This window comes from Cupressus sempervirens, chromosome 3 (assembly GCF_028749045.1).
Source record: "Cupressus sempervirens isolate cs-2001-9-10 chromosome 3, ASM2874904v1, whole genome shotgun sequence".
NCBI classification, from domain to species: Eukaryota; Viridiplantae; Streptophyta; class Pinopsida; order Cupressales; family Cupressaceae; genus Cupressus; species Cupressus sempervirens.
In genome coordinates, this window is record NC_143120.1 from 834,475,218 (window position 1) to 834,498,928 (window position 23,711).

Here is a 23,711-nt window from a genome sequence, read left to right on the forward strand (position 1 = left end):
TTTAGGTGCTATTAAACATACAGCTTGGAAGGGTGCTATCACGGAAAAATACCAATCCATTATGAAGAATGATATTAGGAAAATTGTTCCAAGACCTGAAGGAAAATTTGTTGTTTCTTCCAAGTGGATATTTAAAATAATTCATGCTGTTGACGGTACCATTGAAAAATATAAAGGCAGATTTGTAGCCAGGGGATTCTCTCAGAAAGAAGGGATTGATTATGAAGAAATTTTTGCTCCTGTTGCCAGATACACCTCTGTAAGAGCAGTCCTAGCTATTGTAGCATCGAAGGGATGGAAAGTACATCAGATGCATGTAAGAACAACATTTTTGAATGGAAAGATTATAGAAGAGGTATATTTGGAGCAAGTTAAAGGATTTGAATCTCATACCCCTAAAAATTTTGTTTGCAGGCTCAAGAAAGCTCTCTATGGGCTTAAACAAGCTCCAAGGGCATGGTATGAAAGAATTGATAAGTATCTCACCGGCTTAGGATTCTCCAGGAATGAAGCTGATCCAAATCTGTATTATAAAAGGGATAAAGATGTTATGGTAATTTTGATACTGTATGTTAATGATTTACTAATAATAGGTGATGATCATCTCATAGATCAATGCAAGAAAGATTTAATCAGAGAAATTGAGATGAAAGATTTAGGAATCCTTCATTACTTCCTAGGACTAGAAGTATGACAAAATTATGACAGCATCATACTCAATCAAGGAAAGTATACATTAGACATCTTGAAGAGATTTTTAATGTGGAACTACAGGCCTATGTCTTCTCCCATGGAGACTAATTTACATAACTTAAGGAAGCAGCAATAGAATCACCTTCCATAGATTCTACTCTTTACAGACAAATGATTGGGTCCCTTATGTAGTTGGTAAATACAAGACCTGACATTTGCTATGTTGTTAATGCATTAAGTCAGTTTATGTGTGAGCCAAAGGAGATTCACCTGGTTGTAGTCAAACACATCATGAGATACTTACAAGCCACTCTTAACCTTGGGCTCAAGTATGAGAAGGTTGAATTGGATCTACATGGATACATAGAATCAGATTGGGCTGGAAATGTTACTTACAAGAAAAGCACTTTAAGATGTTTCAATTTAACCTCAGCGATGATATCATGGATATTCAGAAAGCACTCTTCAGTAGCACAAAGTTCCACAAAAGCTAAATACATTGCAGCAACGATGGCCTCTCGGGAAGCAGTTTGGCTTAGAAAGTTACTTGTGGGATTATTTGGTGAAGCCATGAATCCTACGATTATTCATTGTGATAATCAAAGTTCAATCAAGTTTTCTGTGAATCCAATTTTTCATGACAGGTCTAAACATATCGAAATTCCTTACCATTATGTAAGAGATATGGTAGACAAGAATATTGTTAAATTAGAATACATTTGCACTACAAATTAGATAGCAGAGATTCTCACAAAACCTCTCTCTTGAGTGAAGATAGATCACTTTAAGAAAAGACTTGGTATGGTTGTATTGTAATTCATTTGTATTCTTTAAATTATTAATAATAAAAAATTATTGTCAGGCTATTGACTGTTATGGGCTCCACCATTTGTATTCATTATTTTAGAGGTAACGATCTCTGAGATAATGAACACTTGTATGAAAGACATTATGAGAGATGACGATCTCTTAGATAATGTGCTAAACAGTAGAGATCTACTGCCAGATCTAGATGAGTTCAAAATCACATTGTGATGTAGACATTGTTATGCCTATAAGTCAAAATTTGGATAAAGGAAGAATTTTATTATTCTCCAGAGTTTATCCTATGTTCTAGTAGATCTTAACTCAGGATCATGTTGTGATATAGGAATGCCAGTACCTATGAGTCACAACTTGGATAAATGAAGAATTTAATTATTCTCCGGATGTTATCTTGTATATTGTATTCATTGCAATACTGTTATCACTAGTATAGGTGATGTGTCATATCAGAAATATAGTAATATCACATAGGATCTTGTGTTCAATAATACCACATGCTAATAAGAAGATTCAGATAGATATAGAGTATCATTCTATGCTTATTCGTCGTAATTGATGATGCTAGATATGTTATCTCTTAGTATGATTATCAAGTTAAGAGAGAGTCTTAAAACTATAACTTCGATCCTCATATTGGTCTGACTGTACAAATCGTGCAATCCTCGTCTTTCAGTTAATATTTTTATGAAGGCTATTAATACATTGCCCTTTGGTTAGGCATGATCAGTGATCTTTGGTGATGACCTTGTGTTAGCATTAACATCAACTTAAACTAGTTATGTTTAATTGTTAAACTGATTATCCTTCTAGGTGCCAATTATGAGAAGGCATTAAGGGCCGACCTAGGTAGGGTTATGTCCCTTTAAGGGACATGTCCTTTGGTTATGGTATATGAGGGTATAGTTGTAATTAAAGGACATACAATAGAACGCCAAGTTTTCTCCTTTAAGCAACTTTGCCACATATACTTGTTGTGATAAATATATATTTCAGAAGGACAATTAATATTGTCATCTCGTTTCAAGAGAAGAAAGAAGGAAGATCAAGACAACAAGTTTCAAAGGTATTATCTCAGATTTGGAAATTCAAAATTTGCAGAACTTTACAAATCCTACCTCCTTGGTACAAAAACATCAACCAATACTTAGCAAATTATACATTCCCTCAAGATATTCCACCAAGTGAAAGGAGGAAGTTATTCCTGAAAAGTAAGACTTTCCAACTCATCAACAAGATGGGGTCCGACCAAGTTCTTTGCAAATACATAATGGAGAAAGAAATATCAAGTGTGTTGAAGGAATCAAAAGAAGGTTGGCAGGACATGACATGGGGCTTGATGCCACTGCGCAAAGGTTGTCCATCCTTGCACATCGATGCTCACAATGCATACTAGGTTGTGATACCTACCAAAGACTAGGAAGAGAACTAAAGAGAGATTATGTGCCCTTATTTCTATCTCAGCCACATTGGTTATTTGAGAAGTAAGATTTCAATTTTGTGTGACCATTGAAAGTGAGCAACATGCACAAGTGTCGATACATAGTGGTGGCCGCAGAGTACCTCAAGATATGGACAAAGGCAAGGGCACTACCTGATAACACCACACTTAGCATGGAAAGGTTCTTGTACAAACAAGTTATAACCCAGTTTTTCATACCAATACAAATCACAAGCAACCCAGGGGTGCACTTTGTGTGCCAAGTGATTTGTATGATGCCAACAAAATGCAAAATATTCCACAACTTGTCAAGTTCGTACTACCCAAAGGTAGATGGACAAGCTAAGTCAACAAGCAAAGTGTCGGTACCAATTCACAAGGCGTGTGGAGAGAGCAAGAGCATTGAGAAGAGGGCTCCCTATTGTACCTTGAGAACACGTAACACATACAAGGTGATGAAGGGACACACACCCTTCCAGCTAATGTACCAACAAAAGTATGCAATATAATCTCATAAAGTTTTGGGATGACAAGCACCTCTTGCAGATGAACTTTCGGTCAAGGCATTTAGTACTCAAGTATAAGGACAATAATGAACTTCAACTAGGTAAGTTTCAAATTCGTTGGTTGGGACCAAATAAAGTTAGGGAAGTAGCATTAAATGGTGGAGTCACGCTATCAACATTAGACAATAATCCTATCAGAGATTCACTAAATCACTCAAAATATATAAGGAGAGAAGCTGGAAATAGCAATTAATATGCTAGATGCAACTAGAGATGGAACAATTAGACACTAACGAAATTGAAGAGGATTCAGTCATCAAAGAGGAGCCATACAGGCCAGACATGGATTGGGCTAAACCCATGATGGCTCCAAAGGAGCAGTTCCGAAGGAAACATGTCAACAAAATTATAGTTCCCCAAGAGCATAAGCATCTCACAAATGCATCATTTGGGACACTAGCGCTATGGATGAGAATAAATGGATACTAGAGGTGGACAACACTCGATGAGGTAAGACAAGATGGATTTTTAGCCTATGACATCAATGAAGAGGTCAAGGAGAGACACAAAATAGAACAAAAAGCCAAGGAAGAAGTTAACGAGGAGGACCTAGAGGAGGAGATTGACCTTGAAGAATACAATACCATCCTCAACCTGGGCCTAAAAATGGTAGTGAAAATATACAATCTATTCATTGCATAAGATAGATACACCTAACATTATCCAAAAGTATGTTGTCGAAGGGAAAGAAGCCCAATATCAGCCTAATCTTGAATGCATTGTGGAAAGTAATACCAAATCTAGCTAGACCATTGACTGTGACCGAAGATAAAGTGGTGTGGTACCAAAAGTATAGTGACCAATATGTGGACAAGAGTTATAAGGGTGTAGGACCACCACTCTTAGTTGACAAAATATTTGATCTTGAACATATGGGGACATACTATGAAACGAGTGTTATAAAACGCCTCCAAGGACTTGCATATGACAGCATGCATCAGATCTCAATGCCTGCAACAATTAGAAAAAAAGGGACAAAAAGGCAACTAAGTGAAGAGAATGAGGAACCATGGAAGAACCAAAAAGTTGGAGCAACAAAAGGAAGAAGAAAAAAGGGCTAAAGAAATGAAAAAAAGAACGTATGAAAAAGTAAAAAATCAAAGTGAAGCATACTATTGATGGTGAAGCATAGTGACGAGAAGTGGTGGACAAAGGAAACATCACTCATGGTACATGGGGAGGTTATTAAGATAGAGGAAGAGAGCACCCAGCAAGGGAGCACCGCCCTATAGGAGGCAAGGGTGACAAGGGACATTGTACCTAAGCCCACTCAAGAGAAGGCTTCAATGCCCGTAGTCAAACAAGGCAGATATGATGCACTTACATCAATCTAGTGATTCTTTGTAGAGCTGGAGAGGATGGCAATAGCAGCACGTGAAGTGGCAAACGTCACTAGGCAATAGGACATGGGCCATGTCATGGTGGAGGCACAAAGGCTTATCAAGTTAATGTAGGGGGATTGTGAACAAAATTTCACAAAGGAGCTCACAACTTGCGAATGGCCCCATGCGGAGACTACAGGGATGGAGTGGTGTAATGTCCCCGATTTAGCAAGTTTCTAGAGCATGGGTTTGTCAGCTCATCACTCCGACCTTCATGCACTGACATCTTGATTTGGGGGTTTGTGTTGCGAGATTACTATTTTAGGACTAAATATTTTTAGTAAGTCATTTTGGCCAATTAGTATTTTTAGTTGTGCAGTTTTGGTCGAGCTGGTCGCCTGGTATTCCGATTCTCAGTTTCCGGATGGATTATTTGGTGGTCATATTTATGTCTATCATAATGCGATTTAATGAGTATTTAATGCATTTTTAATTATTATTGTGCTTTATATTATAACGTAATCAAACTTCATATTATAAAGCTATTTCTAAGTGAAAGGTGTGTGGATGAAGCTAATTGGCACAAAAAACATTATAAATATGACATATGGGGTGAAAATGAATCATCTTGAATATTTATATCTTCTTATTCATTGTTTGGCTGAGGATTTCTATGAAGTTTTTGAGAATTGTTTTGAGCATTGCTGCAATTTGTTGCTGAGGTATAACAAATTGCAAAGCCTCCTACTATTCATACTCTGTCTTGGAGATTGGTTTTGAAACATTGACTGATTTGTGAAGAGGATCAAATTACCATCTTGCATAGGTGAGATTGCAAATTTTGAATTCAAATTGTGGCACTGGAAGTCTGCCAACTTACACCTGAAGGCACTGTTTCATGCTTTTTGGCGAGTTCTGAGCCAAATTTCACTTGGAGGTTGGCCAGCATATTTATCTAGCGCTGCGATTTATATTTCAGGGAATTGGGGATCAAGTTACGGGCTGTGTGAGTACTAAAGATGTCTGTGTTTGATGCAATTAAACCTTTGCCTCTTCATGCCTTTTCTCTCATCAACTTACCCTTCAAGGACACAAGACTGTCCTCAAAATCACTTTCTAAAATACTTTTGTCAGTGGAGCATCAATTGTTGTAATAAAAAGGTCCCATAAATCGACCATTCCTCTTGCTGCTACACAACTACAAAAATATTGCCATCTTACCCATCCAAGACCCTAGAAGATGCACTACCACCATCTCTTAGTGGTTTCTCTCTTTACACCTACCTAACTTCATCTTGACGGAGACAATATTAAGACTCCTCCTTAGGTCTTCCACACACACACTTTCTTACTACATCTTCGATGGATAAGAACCCTGCAACTAAAACTCATCAACAAAACAAATACCAAATCTCTAAGGTTCTAACGTGGATTGCCTCCCTCGTGCTCTACCCATACACTCAAGATCTTCAAGCTCTGATACCAATCTGATGCAAAGCATCATACAAAACAAACTAATTAGTAGGATACATGCTGATCCCTTCAAAATACATTAAATAATTCCATTAATTAGAGGCATCTCATGAGGCAAAACAAAGCATTTTCCAATGCAAAAACATCAATTCTTCTCCATTTCCATATCCTGATTTCTATATATGATTCCTTTATTCATAACATTTAATCCTTAATGTTTCTTTCCAAACCATTTGGAGCAATTGTTCCAAATTAGGAATACTAAGATATAGCAAAAGATGATACCCATCCAATAAACCAATTACAAGTCATAGTCTTTGTATGAAGACCCATTTCCTCTGTCATAAACCAGAAACAAAACTGGTAATCCTTCTTAGGGTATCAAACAACTTGCTCAAAACGACTCCAAATGAGACCAAACCAATTTTAAATTATCCATCTATGAGTCTAGTTTCCAAATACATAAGCCATTAATTTTTCCAATACATAAATCAATATACCATTTTCCTACAACTCCATTGAAGAGGGTTTAAAACCAGTCTTCATTAAAAATGTCATAAATTCCACAAATTATCATAAAATTGAACCAAACCAAAAAGAAATAAAATACCACTCAAATATCTTTCCAATGAATATAATTATAGTTCTTAACTCTTCCATATGCGTTTTTACCATGCATTTTAGTATGACTGTTCTCAGAAATCCTGAATCTGCAAATACTAACTTCCACCAAAAACCTCATAACTTCCTCCAAAGTTAATAAAAATTGATCAAACCAAAAGTATAAGAAAGAGGATTCATTATACTCTCTAACCATTATAAATATACACGATTTCCAGGCCATACATGACCGTACAAGGCCTGGAAACAACAACTTAACAAAAAAAACCAATCAAAATGAGAGATTCAAACTCACTTAATTGTTCCAAAATGTTCTCCCCTTTCTCTATTCCCTCGAATATGATTTGGTTCAACCAATACATCATATTTATACATATTTAGGAAGTTAAAAACTACTTAACTATCCTTATGACCTTTCATCTTCTTTTTGACAACTTTTAATGCATTTTTGCATTGTTGCATGCTTTACAAGTTTTATGCATTTTGACAACAATTGTGACACTTAATAAAAATGACTCCACAATTTGTAAAAACACCTTAGACATGTCCAAATAACATATTTAAGACCTACATGATTTATAGCATTTTCATGGCTTTTTTATACAAATTTGACCTTTTGACCAATCTAGGTCTTGAATGACAACTAAATGACAACTTCACAATTTTATTGCCCTTAGGCATTACAATTTATTCCATTACATAGAATACCACATCCAAACATATGGCTTTACATTAAATCATTAAAATATCTTTGGGATCATCTTCAATATCCTAATGCCTAGGTGCTCTTGCAACATACTCCCAACTTTGAAAAGTTTCCAAGTCTCTTGGAAACATGGAACCAATAACTTGCAAGAAAAAAAAATTAGACCAAAATTCTTCACCTTCACCTTTGCCTCTTCATGCCTTTTCTCTCATCAACTTACCCTTCAAGGACACAGGACTGTCCTCAAAATCACTTTCTAAAATACTTCTGTCAATGGAGCATCAATGGTTATAATACAAAGGTTTCATAAATCCACCATTCCTCTTGCTGCTACACAACTACCCACCTATTGCCATCTTACCCCTCCAAGACCCTGGAAGATGCACTACCATCCTCTCTTAGTGGTTTCTCTCTTTACACCTTCTAAATAGCTTCACCTTGATGGAGACAATATTAAGACCCCTTCTTAGGTCTTCCACACACACACTTTCTTACTACATCTTTGATGGATAAGAACTCTACAACCAAAATCCATCAACAAAACAAATACCAAATCTCTAAGGTCCTAATGTGGATTGCCTCCTTCGGCACTCTACCCACACACTCAAGATCTTCAAGCTCTGATACCAATCCGATGCAGAGCATCATACAAAACCAACTAATCAGTAGGATACATGCTGAACCCTTCACATTAAATAATTCCATTAATTAGAAGTATCTCATGAGGCAAAACAAAGCATTTTCCAATACAAAAATATCAATTCTTCTCCATTTGCATATCCTGATTTCTATATATGATTCATTTATTCATAACTTTTAATCCTTAATGTTTCTTTCCAAACCATTTGGAGGAATTGTTCCAAATTAGGAATACTAAGATATATGAAAAGATAATACTCATCCAATAAACCAATTACAAGTTATGGTCTTTGTATGAAGACACATTTCCTTTGTCATAAACCAGAAACAAAACTAGCAATCCTTCCTAGGGTATCAAATAACTTGCTCAAAATGAATCCAAATGAGACCAAACCAATTTTAAATTATCCATCTGTGAGTCTAGTTTCCAAATATGTAAGCCATTAATTTTTCCAATACATAAATCATTATACCATCAGAACTCTTTTCTTGCAACTCCAATGAAAAGGGTTTAAAGCCAGTCTTCATTAAAAATGTCATAAATTCCACAAATTATCATAAAATTGAACCAAACCAAAAGGAAATGAAATATTACTCAAATATCTTTCCAATGAATATAATTATAGTTCTTAACTCTTCCATATGTGTTTTTACCATGCATTTTTGTATGACTGTTCTCAGAAATCCTAAATCTGCAAATACTAACTTCCACCAAAAACCTCATAACTTCCTCCAAACTTAATAAAAATTGATCAAACTCAAAGTATAAGAAAGAGGATTCATTATACTATCTAACCATTATAAATATATAGGGTTTCCAGGCCATAAATGGCTGTACAAGGCCTGGAAACAACAACTTAACCGAAAAAAACCAATCAAAATGAGAGATTCAAACTCACTTAATTGTTCCAAAATGTTCTCCCCTTTTCTCTATTCTCTTCAATATGCTTTGGTTTGACCAATACATCATATTTATACATATTTAGGAAGTTAGAAACTACTTAACTATCCTTATGACCTTTCATCTTCTTTTTGACAACTTTTAATTCATTTTTGCATTGTTTCATGCTTTACAACTTTTATGCATTTTGACAACTTTTGTGACACTTAATAAAAATGACTCCACAATTTGTAAAAACACCCTAGACATGTCCAAATAACATATTTAAGACCTTCTACATGATTTATAGCATTTTCATGGCTTTTTTATACAAATTTGACCTTTTGACCAATCTAGGTCTTGAATGACAACTAAATGACAACTTCACAATTTTATTGCCCTTAGGCATTACAATTTATTCCATTACATGGAATACCACATCCAAACATATGGCTTTACATTAAATCATTAAAATATCCTTTGGGATCATCTTCAATATCCTAATGCCTAGGTGCTCCTGCACCATATTCCCAACATTGAAAAATTTCCAAGTCTCTTGGAAACATGGAACCAATAACCTACAAGAAAAAAAAATTAGACCAAAAATCTTCATCTTCACCTTTGCCTCTCCATGCCTTTTCTCTCATCAACTTACCCTTCAAGGACACAGGACTGTCCTCAAAATCACTTTCTAAAATACTTCTGTCAGTGAAGCATCAATGGTTGTAATACAAAAGTTTCATAAATCCACCATTCCTCTTGCTGCTACACAACTACCAACCTATTGCCATCTTACCCATCCAAGACCCTAAAAGATGCACTACCACCCTCTCTTAGTGGTTTCTCTCTTTACACCTTCTACCCAGCTTCATCTTGATGGAGACAATATTAAGACCCCTTCTTAGGTCTTCCACACACACACTTTCTTACTAGATCTTTGATCGATAAGAACCCTACAACCAAAACTCATCAACAAAACAAATACCAAATCTCTAAGGTCCTGGTATGGATTGCCTCCCTCGGCACTCTACCCACACACTCAAGATCTTCAAGCTCTGATACCAATCTGATGCAGAGCATCATACAAAACCAACTAATCAGTAGGATACATGCTGATCCCTTCAAAATACATTAAATAATTTCATTAATTAAAGGCATCTCATGAGGCAAAACAAAGCATTTTCCAATACAAAAATATCAATTCTTCTCCATTTGCATATTCTGATTTCTATATATGATTCCTTTATTCATAACTTTTAATACTTAATGTTTCTTTCCAAACCATTTTGAGGAATTGTTCCAAATCATGAATACTAAAATATATCCAAAGATGACACCCATCCATTAAACCAATTACAAGTTATGGTTTTTGTATGAAGACCCATTTCCTTTGTCATAAACCAGGAACAAAACTGGTAATCCTTCTTAGGGTATCGAATAACTTGCTCAAAACGACTCCAAATGAAACCAAACCAATTTTAAATTATCCATCTGTGAGTCTAGTTTTCAAATATGTAAGCCATTAATTTTTCCAATACACAAATCATTATAGTATTACAACTCTTTTCCTACAACTCCATTGAAGAGGGTTTAAAACCAATCTTCATTAAAAATGTCATAAATTCCACAAATTATCATAAAATTGAACCAAGCCAAAAGGAAATGAAATATTACTCAAATATCTTTCCAATGAATATAATTATAGTTCTTAACTCTTCCATATGCATTTTTACCATGCATTTTAGTATGACTGTTCTCAGAAATCTTAAATCTGCAAATACTAACTTCCACCAAAAACCTCATAACTTCCTCCAAAGTTAATAAAAATTGATCAAACCAAAAGTATAAGAAAGAGGATTCATTATACTATCTAACCGTTATAAATATACAGGGTTTCCAGGCCGTACATGGCCATACAAGGCCTGGAAACAGAAACTTAACAAAAAAAACCAATCAAAATGAGAGATTCAAACTCACTTAATTGTTTCAAAATGTTCTCCCCTTTCTCTATTCTCTCCAATATGATTTGGTTCGACCAATACATCATATTTATACATATTTAGGAAGTTAGAAACTACTTAACTATCCTTATGACCTTTCATCTTCCTTTTGACAACTTTTAATGCATTTTTGCATTGTTTCATGCTTTACAACTTTTATGCATTTTGACAACTTTTGTGACACTTAATAAAAATACTCAACAATTTGTAAAAACACCCTAGACATGTCCAAATAACATATTTAAGTCCTTCTACATGATTTATAGCATTTTCATGGCTTTTTTATACAAATTTGACCTTTTGACAAAATCTAGGTCTTGAATGACAACTAAATGACAACTTCACAATTTTATTGCCCTTAGGCATTACAATTTATTCCATTACATGGAATACCACATCCAAACATATGGATTTACATTAAATCATTAAAATATCCTTTGGGATCATCTTCAATATCCTAATGCCTAGGTGCTCCTACACCATGGTGTTTGTTGGTTGTTTCTTTTTTGAGGCAAATTGATACTTTAATAGTTTGATTCTCTTGGGCTTGGCCTAGTTTGTGTGACTTTAAGTAATGTTTCCATCCTCTCCATCTTTTTGTGAATAATCTATACAATATTTGATAGATAATATAAATTTCATTAAAAGAAAAATGCATGTCAAGAATTTACTAAAAAGACTTATTAATATTAATAAACCACCCTGAAGAAGATGTCTTCACTCAACCTTCATCAAGTCAGTGTACATGTAGAAAAATCTTAACTGATATTGGAAGGAGATCTTGCAGCAATGTCAGTTTGCAGGTCGTTTCAATCTTTGTTACCTTTTGTTGTGAGATTTTCACACAATCATCCCAAAATTTTGGAGACCCCCTTTTTTTTATCGCCTTGGCAATAATTTTTGAAGTTGTCAAAAAATTCCCAATCTTAGAAAATTTTACTTCTTGGACGCCTTCGGTCAAGAGGGTGAGGGTTAGATTTATTTTCACCCGGTTTCAATTTGATTTACCAAAATGACTAATTTCATCCTTAGGCTGAACAAATTTCAAAGAACAACACTTGGTAGGGTAAAATTGTAATTTTTGTACTTAGACGATTTTTTCTTGAAAATTTGGATATAATTGTATAAATTTGAATAATTTTCAAAAAATAAATTTTCGTTAGATTTAAATTTTTTCTGAAAATCTTGACAAAAAAATTCGGTGAGAAAATTAATTTTATGATGTTGAAATCAAATAAGAAAATCGATTTTGGATTCTAAAGAAATGATTTATTTTTGTCAAAAAATTAAAATTGCATAGCAAAGTCAATTTGGATTAAATTGCAAAAATTGGTTTTAAGTGGATTAAATTTCTCTTAAAGATTTTAAAATATTTTAAAATCCAATTTTTAATGATATATTAATTACTAAATCATCATTAAATGGAAACATTTAATGTTTGCAAGGCTTTATTTATTTATTTTGCAATCTTGGTCTAACCGGCAATTTAAAAAAAGTAAATTTCATCTTGGCAAAATTATTTTTTGGCTAAACATTTAATTGGAACCAAGTTTGTGCTCTAATTAATGTTTTCTTTCTCCCAGGGTCCTAGTTGGCCAGCTAAGGAGGGCAAGCAAATGGGGTTTAAAAGGAAGCTCTTTCCCCTTATCTCCTCATTCCTCATTCCTCCTCTTCATGGTGCTTGGCGATTTAGACTAAAGAGCAGATTTCTTTTTCCTTGGATGATTTTTATTGCAAGGGCAGATTGGTATTTTCCTTGGATGATTTTTTGCAAGAGCAGATCTGCACTCTTCTTGCTTGGTGAATTTTGAGAAAGCCGAATTTTATGGGAGGCGAATTTTGAGGCAGCCGAATTTTGAGGGGATTGAAATTTGTGGAAGATAAAAGTCTGATTTTTGCTAGGAAGCTGCAATTTCTGCCCTAATTTGGGCAATTTTATTTGGAGGTTATTGTGATCAAAGGTCTGATTTTTTTAGGCAAATGGTGGGCAGTTTCAAGGGATTAAAATTCTAATTTTTCCAACTACGGCATCAAGATTTGCAAGGGAATTGAAATTCTTAAGTTTGATCCTGAATTCCAAAAGAAGACTTGGCTATTGGTAAAGATAACTTCAAATCATTTAGAGTTGAAAGGGGTCCTTAAGAAGATTTCTCTCTTTCGTTCTTGTCTAGTTTTGTTTCCCTTGGTTCTTGCATTCATCATTCACCACTTCATCATCCCATCCTAGGTTGAAGATTGGAGATTGATAAGGGTAGAATCCATGATAGGACATTTGAGAGGCAGAAATAAGCTAGACCACCCTAGGTTGAAGTTGGGAGATATAAGTGTAGTCCACCCCAAGGTAACGGCGAGGCAGAAATAAGTGTTAGTCCCACCCTAGGTTGAAGATTGGAGATTGATAAGTGTAGTGATAGGACTTGGTGAGACAAAAATAAATGTAGAATCCATCGATAGAAAGAAGATTGGAGATCGATAAGGGTAGTCCATATCACTTAGAACGAAGGGGCAGAAATAAGTGTTTACGATAGTAGATGTTAGTGCAAGCAAGAACCCTAAGGGAACAAACATTAAGAAAGACAAAGAGGATATGATGCCAAAAACAACTTCCTTCTCGAAAATGAGGCGAATAACTGATACCAATGTCGGGACAGTAAATATGCTACAAATAAAGGACACACTAAAGGAAGGACAATCCCCTTTGGCAAAGAAGATATACAGGAGAGAAATTGTACATGCAACAGCTTTTCCTCCTACATTGCCTTGTCTAGAATTGGTTATGGAGTGCGCATCCAAGTTTGATCTAATCAGTAAATCCATCATTTTTTATGAAGGGAAGAGGGTGTTGGCCAATATTGGCGGACAAGCGATCGAAAAAGCATTTAACATTCCCCAATACAAGAGCATGACAGTGGTGATGATTGATCAGGCAGACAAATCATTTCAGGATAACTAAGAAGCATATTTCACACATCTAAAACAGGATTGGCCACATGAGGGAAAGAAAGGGGTAACCAAATCATCAAGGCTTACAGTGGCGGACTTCAAATCAAAATATGGAGATCTCATTGTGCTTCTCAGTCGGATCATGGGCCTAGCTCAAGGTATGCAATTCGAAAACTGGATGTACTTTATTGATGAAATTGAAAAAGGAAAAAGAGGATTTGACTGGGCTAGGATCATAAGCGAGAATCTAGAGTTGCAACTTAGAACCGTACAAAACCAAAAGCAATTCTACATGGGATCCTATTTGTTTTACCTAATTGCTAGATTGTATAAAAATCCGGGACTTAAGGCCTTAAGAGAAATTGGCAATGGGCCGAGGCAATATATGGTGCATGAATGCTATCCGTAGCTTCATTTGCATAACAACAAAGATTACAAAATGTTTTGCGATGCATTTACCATGAAGACAGTAAGGGTATTACAAGGGACACCTCTTAAGAGACTTTCACTAGAAGCATAAGCAAAGATAAAGAAGTATGGGAGTTGGTTCATTCAATTTTTCGCAATTCACATACATTAGAGTAGCAAGGAGTACAGTTTGTCCCAAGGGGCTTCCAAGATACCCACCTGACAAGGTAGTTTTGATGGAATTGGCTAGGCAACTTGAGCATTATGATAGAATAATGAGAAACAAAGGTAAGATAGGGATTACCTTCTCATTCGAAATTGGCAATGATAGTTGCTCCAATCGGGTCACCTTTGCAGCTGCGGAAAAGGAATTGGAATGGTATCATCTAGGATGGTATAGAGCAAGGCAAGGGTTCGATCCTAATTGTTTTATCAAGGTATCTCATGGAAATGTGTTTAAACATGTTCCCACTATTAAAGACTTTTGGGCCAATGCCAAGGATGACTTTCATGTGAGAAAGCTAGCTTTCTCAAGATTGTCGGTGAACATGATGAGAGATATCAAATGGAGAGGCCTTGACATTCCCAATCAACTGGAAGATGACGAAAATGTGTTGAGAAATGATTATGATTCAGTAGAAGGAACAGAGTTGAATCTAGTAGATTGGGAAGATCATCAAGATCCTTCCTTGGAGGTAGTTACAAGAGCAGTTGATTTGCATACCGATTCGTGGTATAATGAGAGATTAAGGAAGCTACAAAGTCAAAGGATCCCCCTTACTTATGAGAAGATGAAGTTGAAAGAAGGTCCAGTAGAATCAATAGGACAGAAGGGCAAAGGAAGTAGCCGGCACTAGGAAATAGTTAGAAGCAAAAAAAGGGCTTTGGAGGTTGAGAAGAGCAAAGAACATTCGAAACCTCCAGCCAAGAGACAGCATGCAACACCATCAAGGGAAAGCAAAATTGAGGCTAGAAGCCAAGAGGTCAATTCAAGTGATAAAGGGGCCGCGGTAGAGGTAAGCTCTAATTCAAAATCAAGTGGTTGCAGCGAGAGCACCAAGTACTCTCCTCTCTCAGAAAACCAACAAGGAGATGATATGGCAGTAACTAGTAGAGAAGAAGATGGGCCGATTGATATTGAGGCAATAAGTCAAGCACCCGAGGCCGTCGGTGATGCTCTGTTAGTCGCACTGAATCCAGATTTGGGGAGATACACCGCACCACTATGGTTAAGGAAAATGCTCATGCCAAGAGGCGAGGTAGTAACTGCCCGAACAGCAGAAGACATTCAAGGATTAATAGAAAAGGGTGATAGCGAGAACCAAAAACAGATGGTGAAGACGGTGGCAAAGGTAATCAGGAGCGACAATGATGGTCAACAAAAGGTTCAGATTGCTATACCAACAATCAATAAGGCAGTGGATGAGATTGCCGCCCAAGAATATGAGATAGTGGAACACAACTTGGGAAGAAACACAAATGATATGGAAGGTGAAGAGATCCAAGAGGTTATAGCTTCAATTAGAGAAAGGTTGAGGAAGGCAAATGAAAGGATCGTAAAGTTGGAGGCCGAGAACAAATACTGGAGAGATTGCTAGCCTATCCAACAATTGCACCAAGCAGCCCTTCCTTAAGATAGCGGGAGCAACCTAGAAGAAATATCAACTCAACTACATGAAGTCAAGGATTGGATCCATGATACAATCCAAGATGGGCGAAATTTTTTGCCTTCATTTCGACATTTCGAGCATTAGTGACTATTAGAAACAAGTTTAGAATATTTGAAGAGGAGTGGACGGATTTCCTTCCAATCAAGGATTTGGCTATTCTTAGGTTACAGGCGTTCATTGGGCTACCAGAGACATATTTGGAAAGGGCCAAGTTGGTTTATGAAAGAGGATTGAGTACGGTTGAGTCTTGGTTTGTTGTCTTGACTACCAGATTGAGAATGCTCGAGGAGATACAGAATGCAGTTGCACAACATAGCCCAAGCGTTGACACTTCCATTTCAACCATGATGAGCGACATTGGGATGGAACTTGATTTTGAAGACATTAGAGAAGAGGACATCAATGAGACAGGGCTTGGATCAAGATTGGACGAGTTAGGAAAGGTTGCTATCAAGAAGAAACATTTGGGCACCCTTTCCTTCCCTCAATGCCTTTATCGAATATGCAAAAGAGTATGAGAAGGACCATGAGAAGACACTACAGGCAGCAAGCAAAATGGTGAAATCAGCTGAGTTCAAGATAAAGCATACATCTTGCCCTCCCATGGAAGAAGTCAACGAAAGGCTAGCAAGGTTCATCGCCTTAGCTAAAAGAATGAAAAAAAAAGGGAGATTCATATTAGAAGATCATTTGATGTAAGCCCAAGTGGCGATTTCTCTTTCTTCTAGGATAGGACAAGTGTCTAATTCTGATTGGCCACTATTATGGTGCCTTCTCATTGGTTGCTACTTTTCCACTTTTTTCATTGGTCCATTGACGAGGTGGCATCTTCTCATTGTCCGATCGGGTGGCAACCCTAATTAGGGTTTCTAGGATTCAATCTGGATCGTCAGTTTTGCCTCTTTATCTCCACCGTCGGTTGTACATTTTGGCCTCTACATAAGGCCATTTGCTCTCATTTGTAATGGTTGGAGAAAATTGTTGCAAAGATGATGCCAAAAATTCACTTTTCTTTCTCATTGTTGTGACTTGCATGGTGATTAAGAGCTTTTGGTATTGTTGCATGGTTTCTACTCCAAATAGTTAGAGTAAAATTTATTTTCAAGTTGTTAAAGGGGATTGCATTTCAAGTTGTTAAGTAAGAGTAAAATAGATGGATAGTTGCATGGTAACATTAGTAGATGTTTGATAGGGATCAATACTAGACCACTAGCATCCTAGCGGCTTGTTGGGAAGCCTTGTATGGTAAACTAGTTTATTTTTCTTTGAATCATTGCATTTATGGAGGTGGAGCCACTGGTTAACTTTCATTAAATTCGATTCCAATCCATTTGCTAATCTTCCATCCATAGGAGTAGGAGTAGAATAGCAAGTAGTTTAGGACTTAGAATTTAGAAGAAGAGAGTTAGAAAGATACCAGTCATCAGAACCATTCACCCTCCACCACCATCACTTTACCACCAACATCATCTAGTTGTCACACCGAATCACCATCTCCATCATCCCACCAGAGTCCAAGTCATCCTCAACAATCAGCGTAAGGCCGCCTACGTGATTACCAACAAATCACATCGATAAACTAAGTGAGTAACCACAGGTGTAAGGAACATTGGAGTTATTCTCATGTCCCATGAGCATTAACTTTTCAAGAGAGGAATTGTGTGTTTGATACTCCGTATCAGATATTCAATTGCTAATATGTTATGTGGTATAAAAACTGACATCAACACCTTTATTGCTCTATGCTTTTGTATAACATACACGTTATTTAAACAAAAAGCATAAAAGGATCATGAGCCTTGATATCATCGGTCGACATAGAGAGAACCCTTTCCCAATTAACATATGACCAAGTATCATATTTGTAATCACGCAGAACACACAATTGTATTACATGACAAGAAGTCCCACTTCAGATAATTTACAAATCCAGAATCAGCATCATGCAGTGGCCATTACTCCAAAATGACTTTTACCTATCTCATCGCCAATTCCTCAGATTGATGCATAACGATCATATGACTGTTTTACACAGTCAAAATTGCATCTATTATACCTTACTTGTCATATAACTTGTCAAAACTCACTTTATAATGGGTGCCTCAGGTACTAATAATAAAGGTTGTACACAGTGGTGTAGCTCCCAGGACCAAACTGTCATGCTATTCAAATGGATTATGATTCTCCTGGTATGAAAAGCTTATCTTAAATATGCTCAAATGAAAAAGTAGGAGCCAACCTGCTCAATTTTGAGCAGGAAAAAGAAGCATGGTCTAAAACAAAAGTTTCAATATTGCATAACCCAGATAAGACTTGAAGCTGTGGTTTTGCCATTAGTGAAATTCCACCACATAAAACATGGGCGTGGAAAAATCAGAATTTTTTAGCTTTTCTGAAAGGTTTCACTCTTTTAAACTTAATCTCTAGCGAAACAATTCTGAATGACATCACTTGTATGACTATGATAGAGAGATGCTTGATAGTTACAGCACTCAATCAGAAATATAAATTTCAAATATCAAGAGAATATCATTTCTGCTTTGAAATCTTCATTATGATGATCACAAGCCATTTTTGCAAAGGAATCTTCTGAATATGTGGGGCCATTAGAGTTTGATAGCTACATTATCAATAGTCCAATAAATAATAAAAATGACAAAAAGTACAAGAAATTAATGCAGCAAATTTCTCCCATACATTTGATAGTAAAAATGTTGATAGATACAACTATAACTTAAAAGAATAGATATGACTAGGTATCTTTATCTCAACTCTAAGATGCATCCTTTTCATAAACCATACAGCGGGTCACTCCTGTTCCAAACCAAGACTTTTGAATTTAAGCACATAAAGTTAACTAGATTTTGAATGAGTGAAAAGGGTTTCCTTATGTAATGTTCATAGGTAATGATGATTGCATGAAACAAATGATACTTTCACCCTTAAGAACAACACTTTCCTCCAGACCTTCAAAAAGTAATCACTCTTACCTGACCAGGACCTCCACCATAGCCACCATTGGGATCCTATAATGGAAAATCACCTAAATAGGTCAGCATAAATATTCCAAATTCAATAATTGCAGTTCAAAACCCTGAATTGGCATGCAAAGTACATATTTATTTTTTATTCATTCTTGGCATTAAAAACTTCAAATCATTTTTATAAATGAATGCAAATTGATATTTATAAACAGCCACCAATAGAAATTTACTAGATGAGTATACCTGCTTGCAGAAAGCCATTAATGTCCAAAACAATTCAATAGTGAACAAATACTGCAAGATACTGAAGATTACTAATTACAAATCATGTCCAGCCTGACAATCATCTGCCTTTAAACACATTATCCAGAATCACTAATAGAATAATATTGTATTATTTACCTCACAATGGCCATTTAAGTATTTTAGTGTATCTGGACAATTTACCTTCAGAATGTATCAGGTCACTTAATGTATATAGTCAGTCAGATAGCTAAATATGTTTCAATTTTAGCTCTCAGTTAACAATTGTTTCTTTTAGAGACATGATCTTTTTTACCCCTTAATTAAGGAGCCTTCATTCCCTTTGTAATTCACTTCATTTAATACCAATGGATTATCATTTCATAGTATCAAAGCCCATATTATAGTTTCCAGACTTGCATACCTGGAATTGAATTACAGAAGTTTTTAACAAATTTTTATGAAGCATTGTGTAGAATCCTAGGAAACTTTAGAAGATTCTTTTCTGATTTTAAAAATTACAAATCTCTGAAGATTTTGAAGGTTTTCTTTGCCAAATTCAAAGGTTTTTCTACGGAGTGCAGGGGTTTTCTATCTCAAACCTGAACTTTCCTTGGAAGTTTTGTTTGCCACATTTTAGGGTTTCCGCATTTCATCATGAATGGAGGGTTTGCTGAATTTGTTTTCCACAAAAAGTCATGGATGGAGAGCCCACTAATTTTTCTTTTCCCACAAAATAAACATGGATGGAGGGTTCACTGATTTTTCCCCACAAAAGATCATATATGGAGGATTTTGCATTATGGTGTTGTCCTAAAATTCATGGTCTTCTGTTTGAGTTTACTGTTTTTTTCCACAAAAAATCATTATGGGTTTTGATCGATATTTTTCCAAAAAAGAAATATGTAGACTTTCAATTTCTTTTCTAGGTTTTTCTCTATTGTTTTCGTTAAAGATTGTGATGTATTGGAGATTGGTATAGTCCCTATAATGTTGGTATGTGAGGTGGTTATAATCTCTATTTGACTAACATGACAAGGACTAGTGCAATCCCCGTGTGCTAGAATATTCTGATGATGTCAACATATGCATATGTGATTGGTCTTGGGTAGAGGATGTTCCGTCCAAGAAGAACCTTAACTGTTGCACTCCAAAGAAGACAGTGGAAACTAAGAGTTAGAAAACCCAATCTGGAGACGTCTTTAAGATTGGGGCTAGGCTGGAGGGTAGAATATATATTTAGACTTGCTATGTTTTTTATTTCCAACATTTTTTTTGCAGGTTTTACTCTTATTTGCTAGCCCCAATAATGGAGACATTGTAGTGGTCTTAGAGCATTGTCTTACCATCTTGTAGGATAAAAGAGGATATTGGAAAATAATTCATATAAAATATTAATGTGGAATGCCAATAGAGATTGGAAGAAGTTCAATCATATTCATGATAATAACCGAAAACTTGGACTAAAAAAAATACATCTTTCAAACCAATAGAAGAAATTATCTAATTGCTTGAGGACAAATAATTTGAGGAAGGGCAGACTATCATGCCCCCATTTTAAGATTGAATTTTAATTAAAAATAAGATAATATAATATTATTAAATAAATTGTGATTGGGTTTTCAACTGTATTTCTACTCCTCATTTTTCTATCTTGGTTAATGGAAATCCTCAAAGTTCTTTTGAAACCTCTACAGGCATTAGGCAACGTGATCCATTATCTCCTTTCTTATTTATTATCATGGCTGAAGTTTTAGGTAGATCTATCAATTGAGCTAATAGGAATGGTGAGTGGAAAGGTTTGAAAATTGCTAGGGGGATTGATCTGAAACACAACAACAGTTTGTTGATGATAATTATTTAATGGGGGAAGCTATGGTGCTTGAAGCTTAACATTAAATTTACATTAGAAATGTACAGCAAAGCCTCGGGTCAATTTATTAATTGAAAGAAGTCAGAAATTTTCTTTTTTAATACTTCTCCTCCACTACAAGAACATATATGCAGAATACTAGGAATGCAAACAGGATCTATGCCAAGTATATAACTCGGGATATCCTTATATGGAGGAGCAAACAAAGCCAGCCTTTGGAAAGATTTGATTGATAGCTGTGTCAAGCATTTGGAGAATTGGGAAGGCAAATGGTTAACTTATGCTGGTAGAATTCTATTATTACAGTCAGTTATTTCTGTTATTCCTAGTTTCTCTATGAGTTGTATCAAAATCTCCATCAAAGTGTTGAAATACATTGATCAAAGAATACGAAACTTCTTCTGGAATGGAACTCAAGATGAAGACAAATTACCGTTGGTGGCATCAGATTCTATATGTAGACCTAAGAAGAAAGGTGGGACTGGTATTAGAAGATGGCAGTTAGTAAATATAGCTTTAGGTGCTAAAATGGTTTGGGAAATGTATGCCAATCCATCTCAATTATGGGTGCCTATCCTAAAAGCTAAATATCTAGATTCAGGTGATGAGACAAGGGTCTTCACAGTCAAGAACCCACCTAAAGGTTCAGCTATTTGGAACTTTATCCTTGAATGCAGACCACTGATAATTAATCATCTCTCTTGGCAGATTCGCAATGGAAGCAAGGCTTTATTTTGGGAAGACTCTTGGAATGGAGGTGAGGTGCTAGGTAATTTAAATAAATGCTACAGAGGTGATGGAAAAGTTGAAAAGTTTGTGGGGTCATAAGGTAAAGGACTATTTAGTTTTGCGGAATACCCCTTTGGGACCTATTTGGTGTTGGAAGGCTATCTCTTTGTGTGATCTCACCAAAGAGCAAAAGGCCCTTATGAGTAACATATTCAAGAATAGAAGAGTTTCATTAATAGATGGCAAAGACAAAATCATTTGGTGTGCTGCCAAAAGTGGTAATTATTCAGCTAAGCACGGATATCATATACTTTCTAGGGATGAAGTAAATAAGGCTTGGCCCTATAAATTGTGTTGGGATAAGGATTGCTTGCAGAAAGCAGGAGCTTTTGCATGGTTAGCTATCCAGAAAAAAGATTTTGATGTGTGAAAGGAGGGAAAAGTTTGGTTTCATTAGGCCAACTAGGTGTGTCATGTGTAATAAGGCCACGGAGGAGGTTGATCATCTCTTACTCCAATGAGAGGTGGCACAGGAATGTCGGAACAATTTAAAGACAAAATTAAATCTAGTTGGTCCGTTGCCGAATGAGCTATGGAATTTATTTTTGTGCTTGCCCACTCACAATAGTAAATCTACGATGTTGAAGATATGGATTATCAGCCCATCAATAGTGATATGGGAGATATGGAAGGAACACAATACAAGAACTTTCAGGAACAATTTGAACCAGTTTTAAGGATTTTGACTAGGATTAATCTATCTATTGAACAAGCGATGTGTTTGGTAACGAGTAATCTGACTTCAAGTAGGGTTTTCTCTTCTTGGGATAGTAGGATTCAAAAGCACTAGCTTGGTATTAAATTAAGATGGAGTTCGGATGGTGGCAGCTCTGGGAAGCAGCAAAAGTGTAGGAAAGATGTTGAATGGTGTCCACCTGATCTAGGATGGATTAAAATTAATTTCGATGGTTCTTCTAAAGGGTTTCTGGGGATCTCTAGAGCAGGGGCAATAGCTAGAAATTCTAATGGGGAAATCTTAGTCATGGCAGCCAATAGATTAAATAATGGAACCAGCAACATGGCTGAAACACATGTAGCAAGGTTAGCTATAAGATTAGGATGTAAACTTGGCTCGAATTTTTTAGAGTTTGAAGGTGATTCAAAGATTATTAAAAAGGCTTTAAAAGAAAATCAATCTCAAACTTGGTTTATTCAGACCCTAATCGAAGAAGTGATGGTTGAGTTGAAGGAAATTTCAAATTATAAAATAAGCCCTACATATAGGGAAGGGAATAAGGAGGCAGATATATTAGCCAATTGGCTACAACTTCCCCCAATATTGGAGATACTACCCTTGAAGATTTTAGATTTCTAAATTGGGGGGAGTAAAGAATACAGAAGATCCCATTTTATTGTAATGAATATGGGGGATGTTTTGGAATGTGAAATAATGATTATCGTCCAAGCTAGCACCATGTGAAGTGGAGTGTAAGGACAGCATAATAATGATTATCTGAAAAGATGATGAGGAAATTGGAAGGCTGAACTGATGTGATGTGATTGTTCGTGCATGGGAGAGGTGGAGCGTTTGCCAAGTTTCATAGTTATTAATCTCCTGGAACGAGCCAGTTTGAAGCAAGTGAAGCAGAAGGAGTTTGTAATGGAGAAGAATGAAGGCAACATTCTCTGTAGACTCAA

The 23,711-nt window shown here is 35.9% G+C and overlaps 1 protein-coding gene across 1 annotated transcript in view; it reads right to left on the reverse strand.

Moving 5' to 3' along the window:
- The window catches only part of ERA1 (Prenyltransferase family protein), a 301,285-nt gene that overhangs the window by 177,938 nt on the left and 99,636 nt on the right, over positions 1-23,711 (reverse strand). The window contains exon 4 of the mRNA XM_089822091.1: positions 19,175-19,210. Coding sequence (XP_089678217.1) covers positions 19,175-19,210 — 36 coding nt within the window. The remainder of the gene's footprint in view (positions 1-19,174; positions 19,211-23,711) is intronic.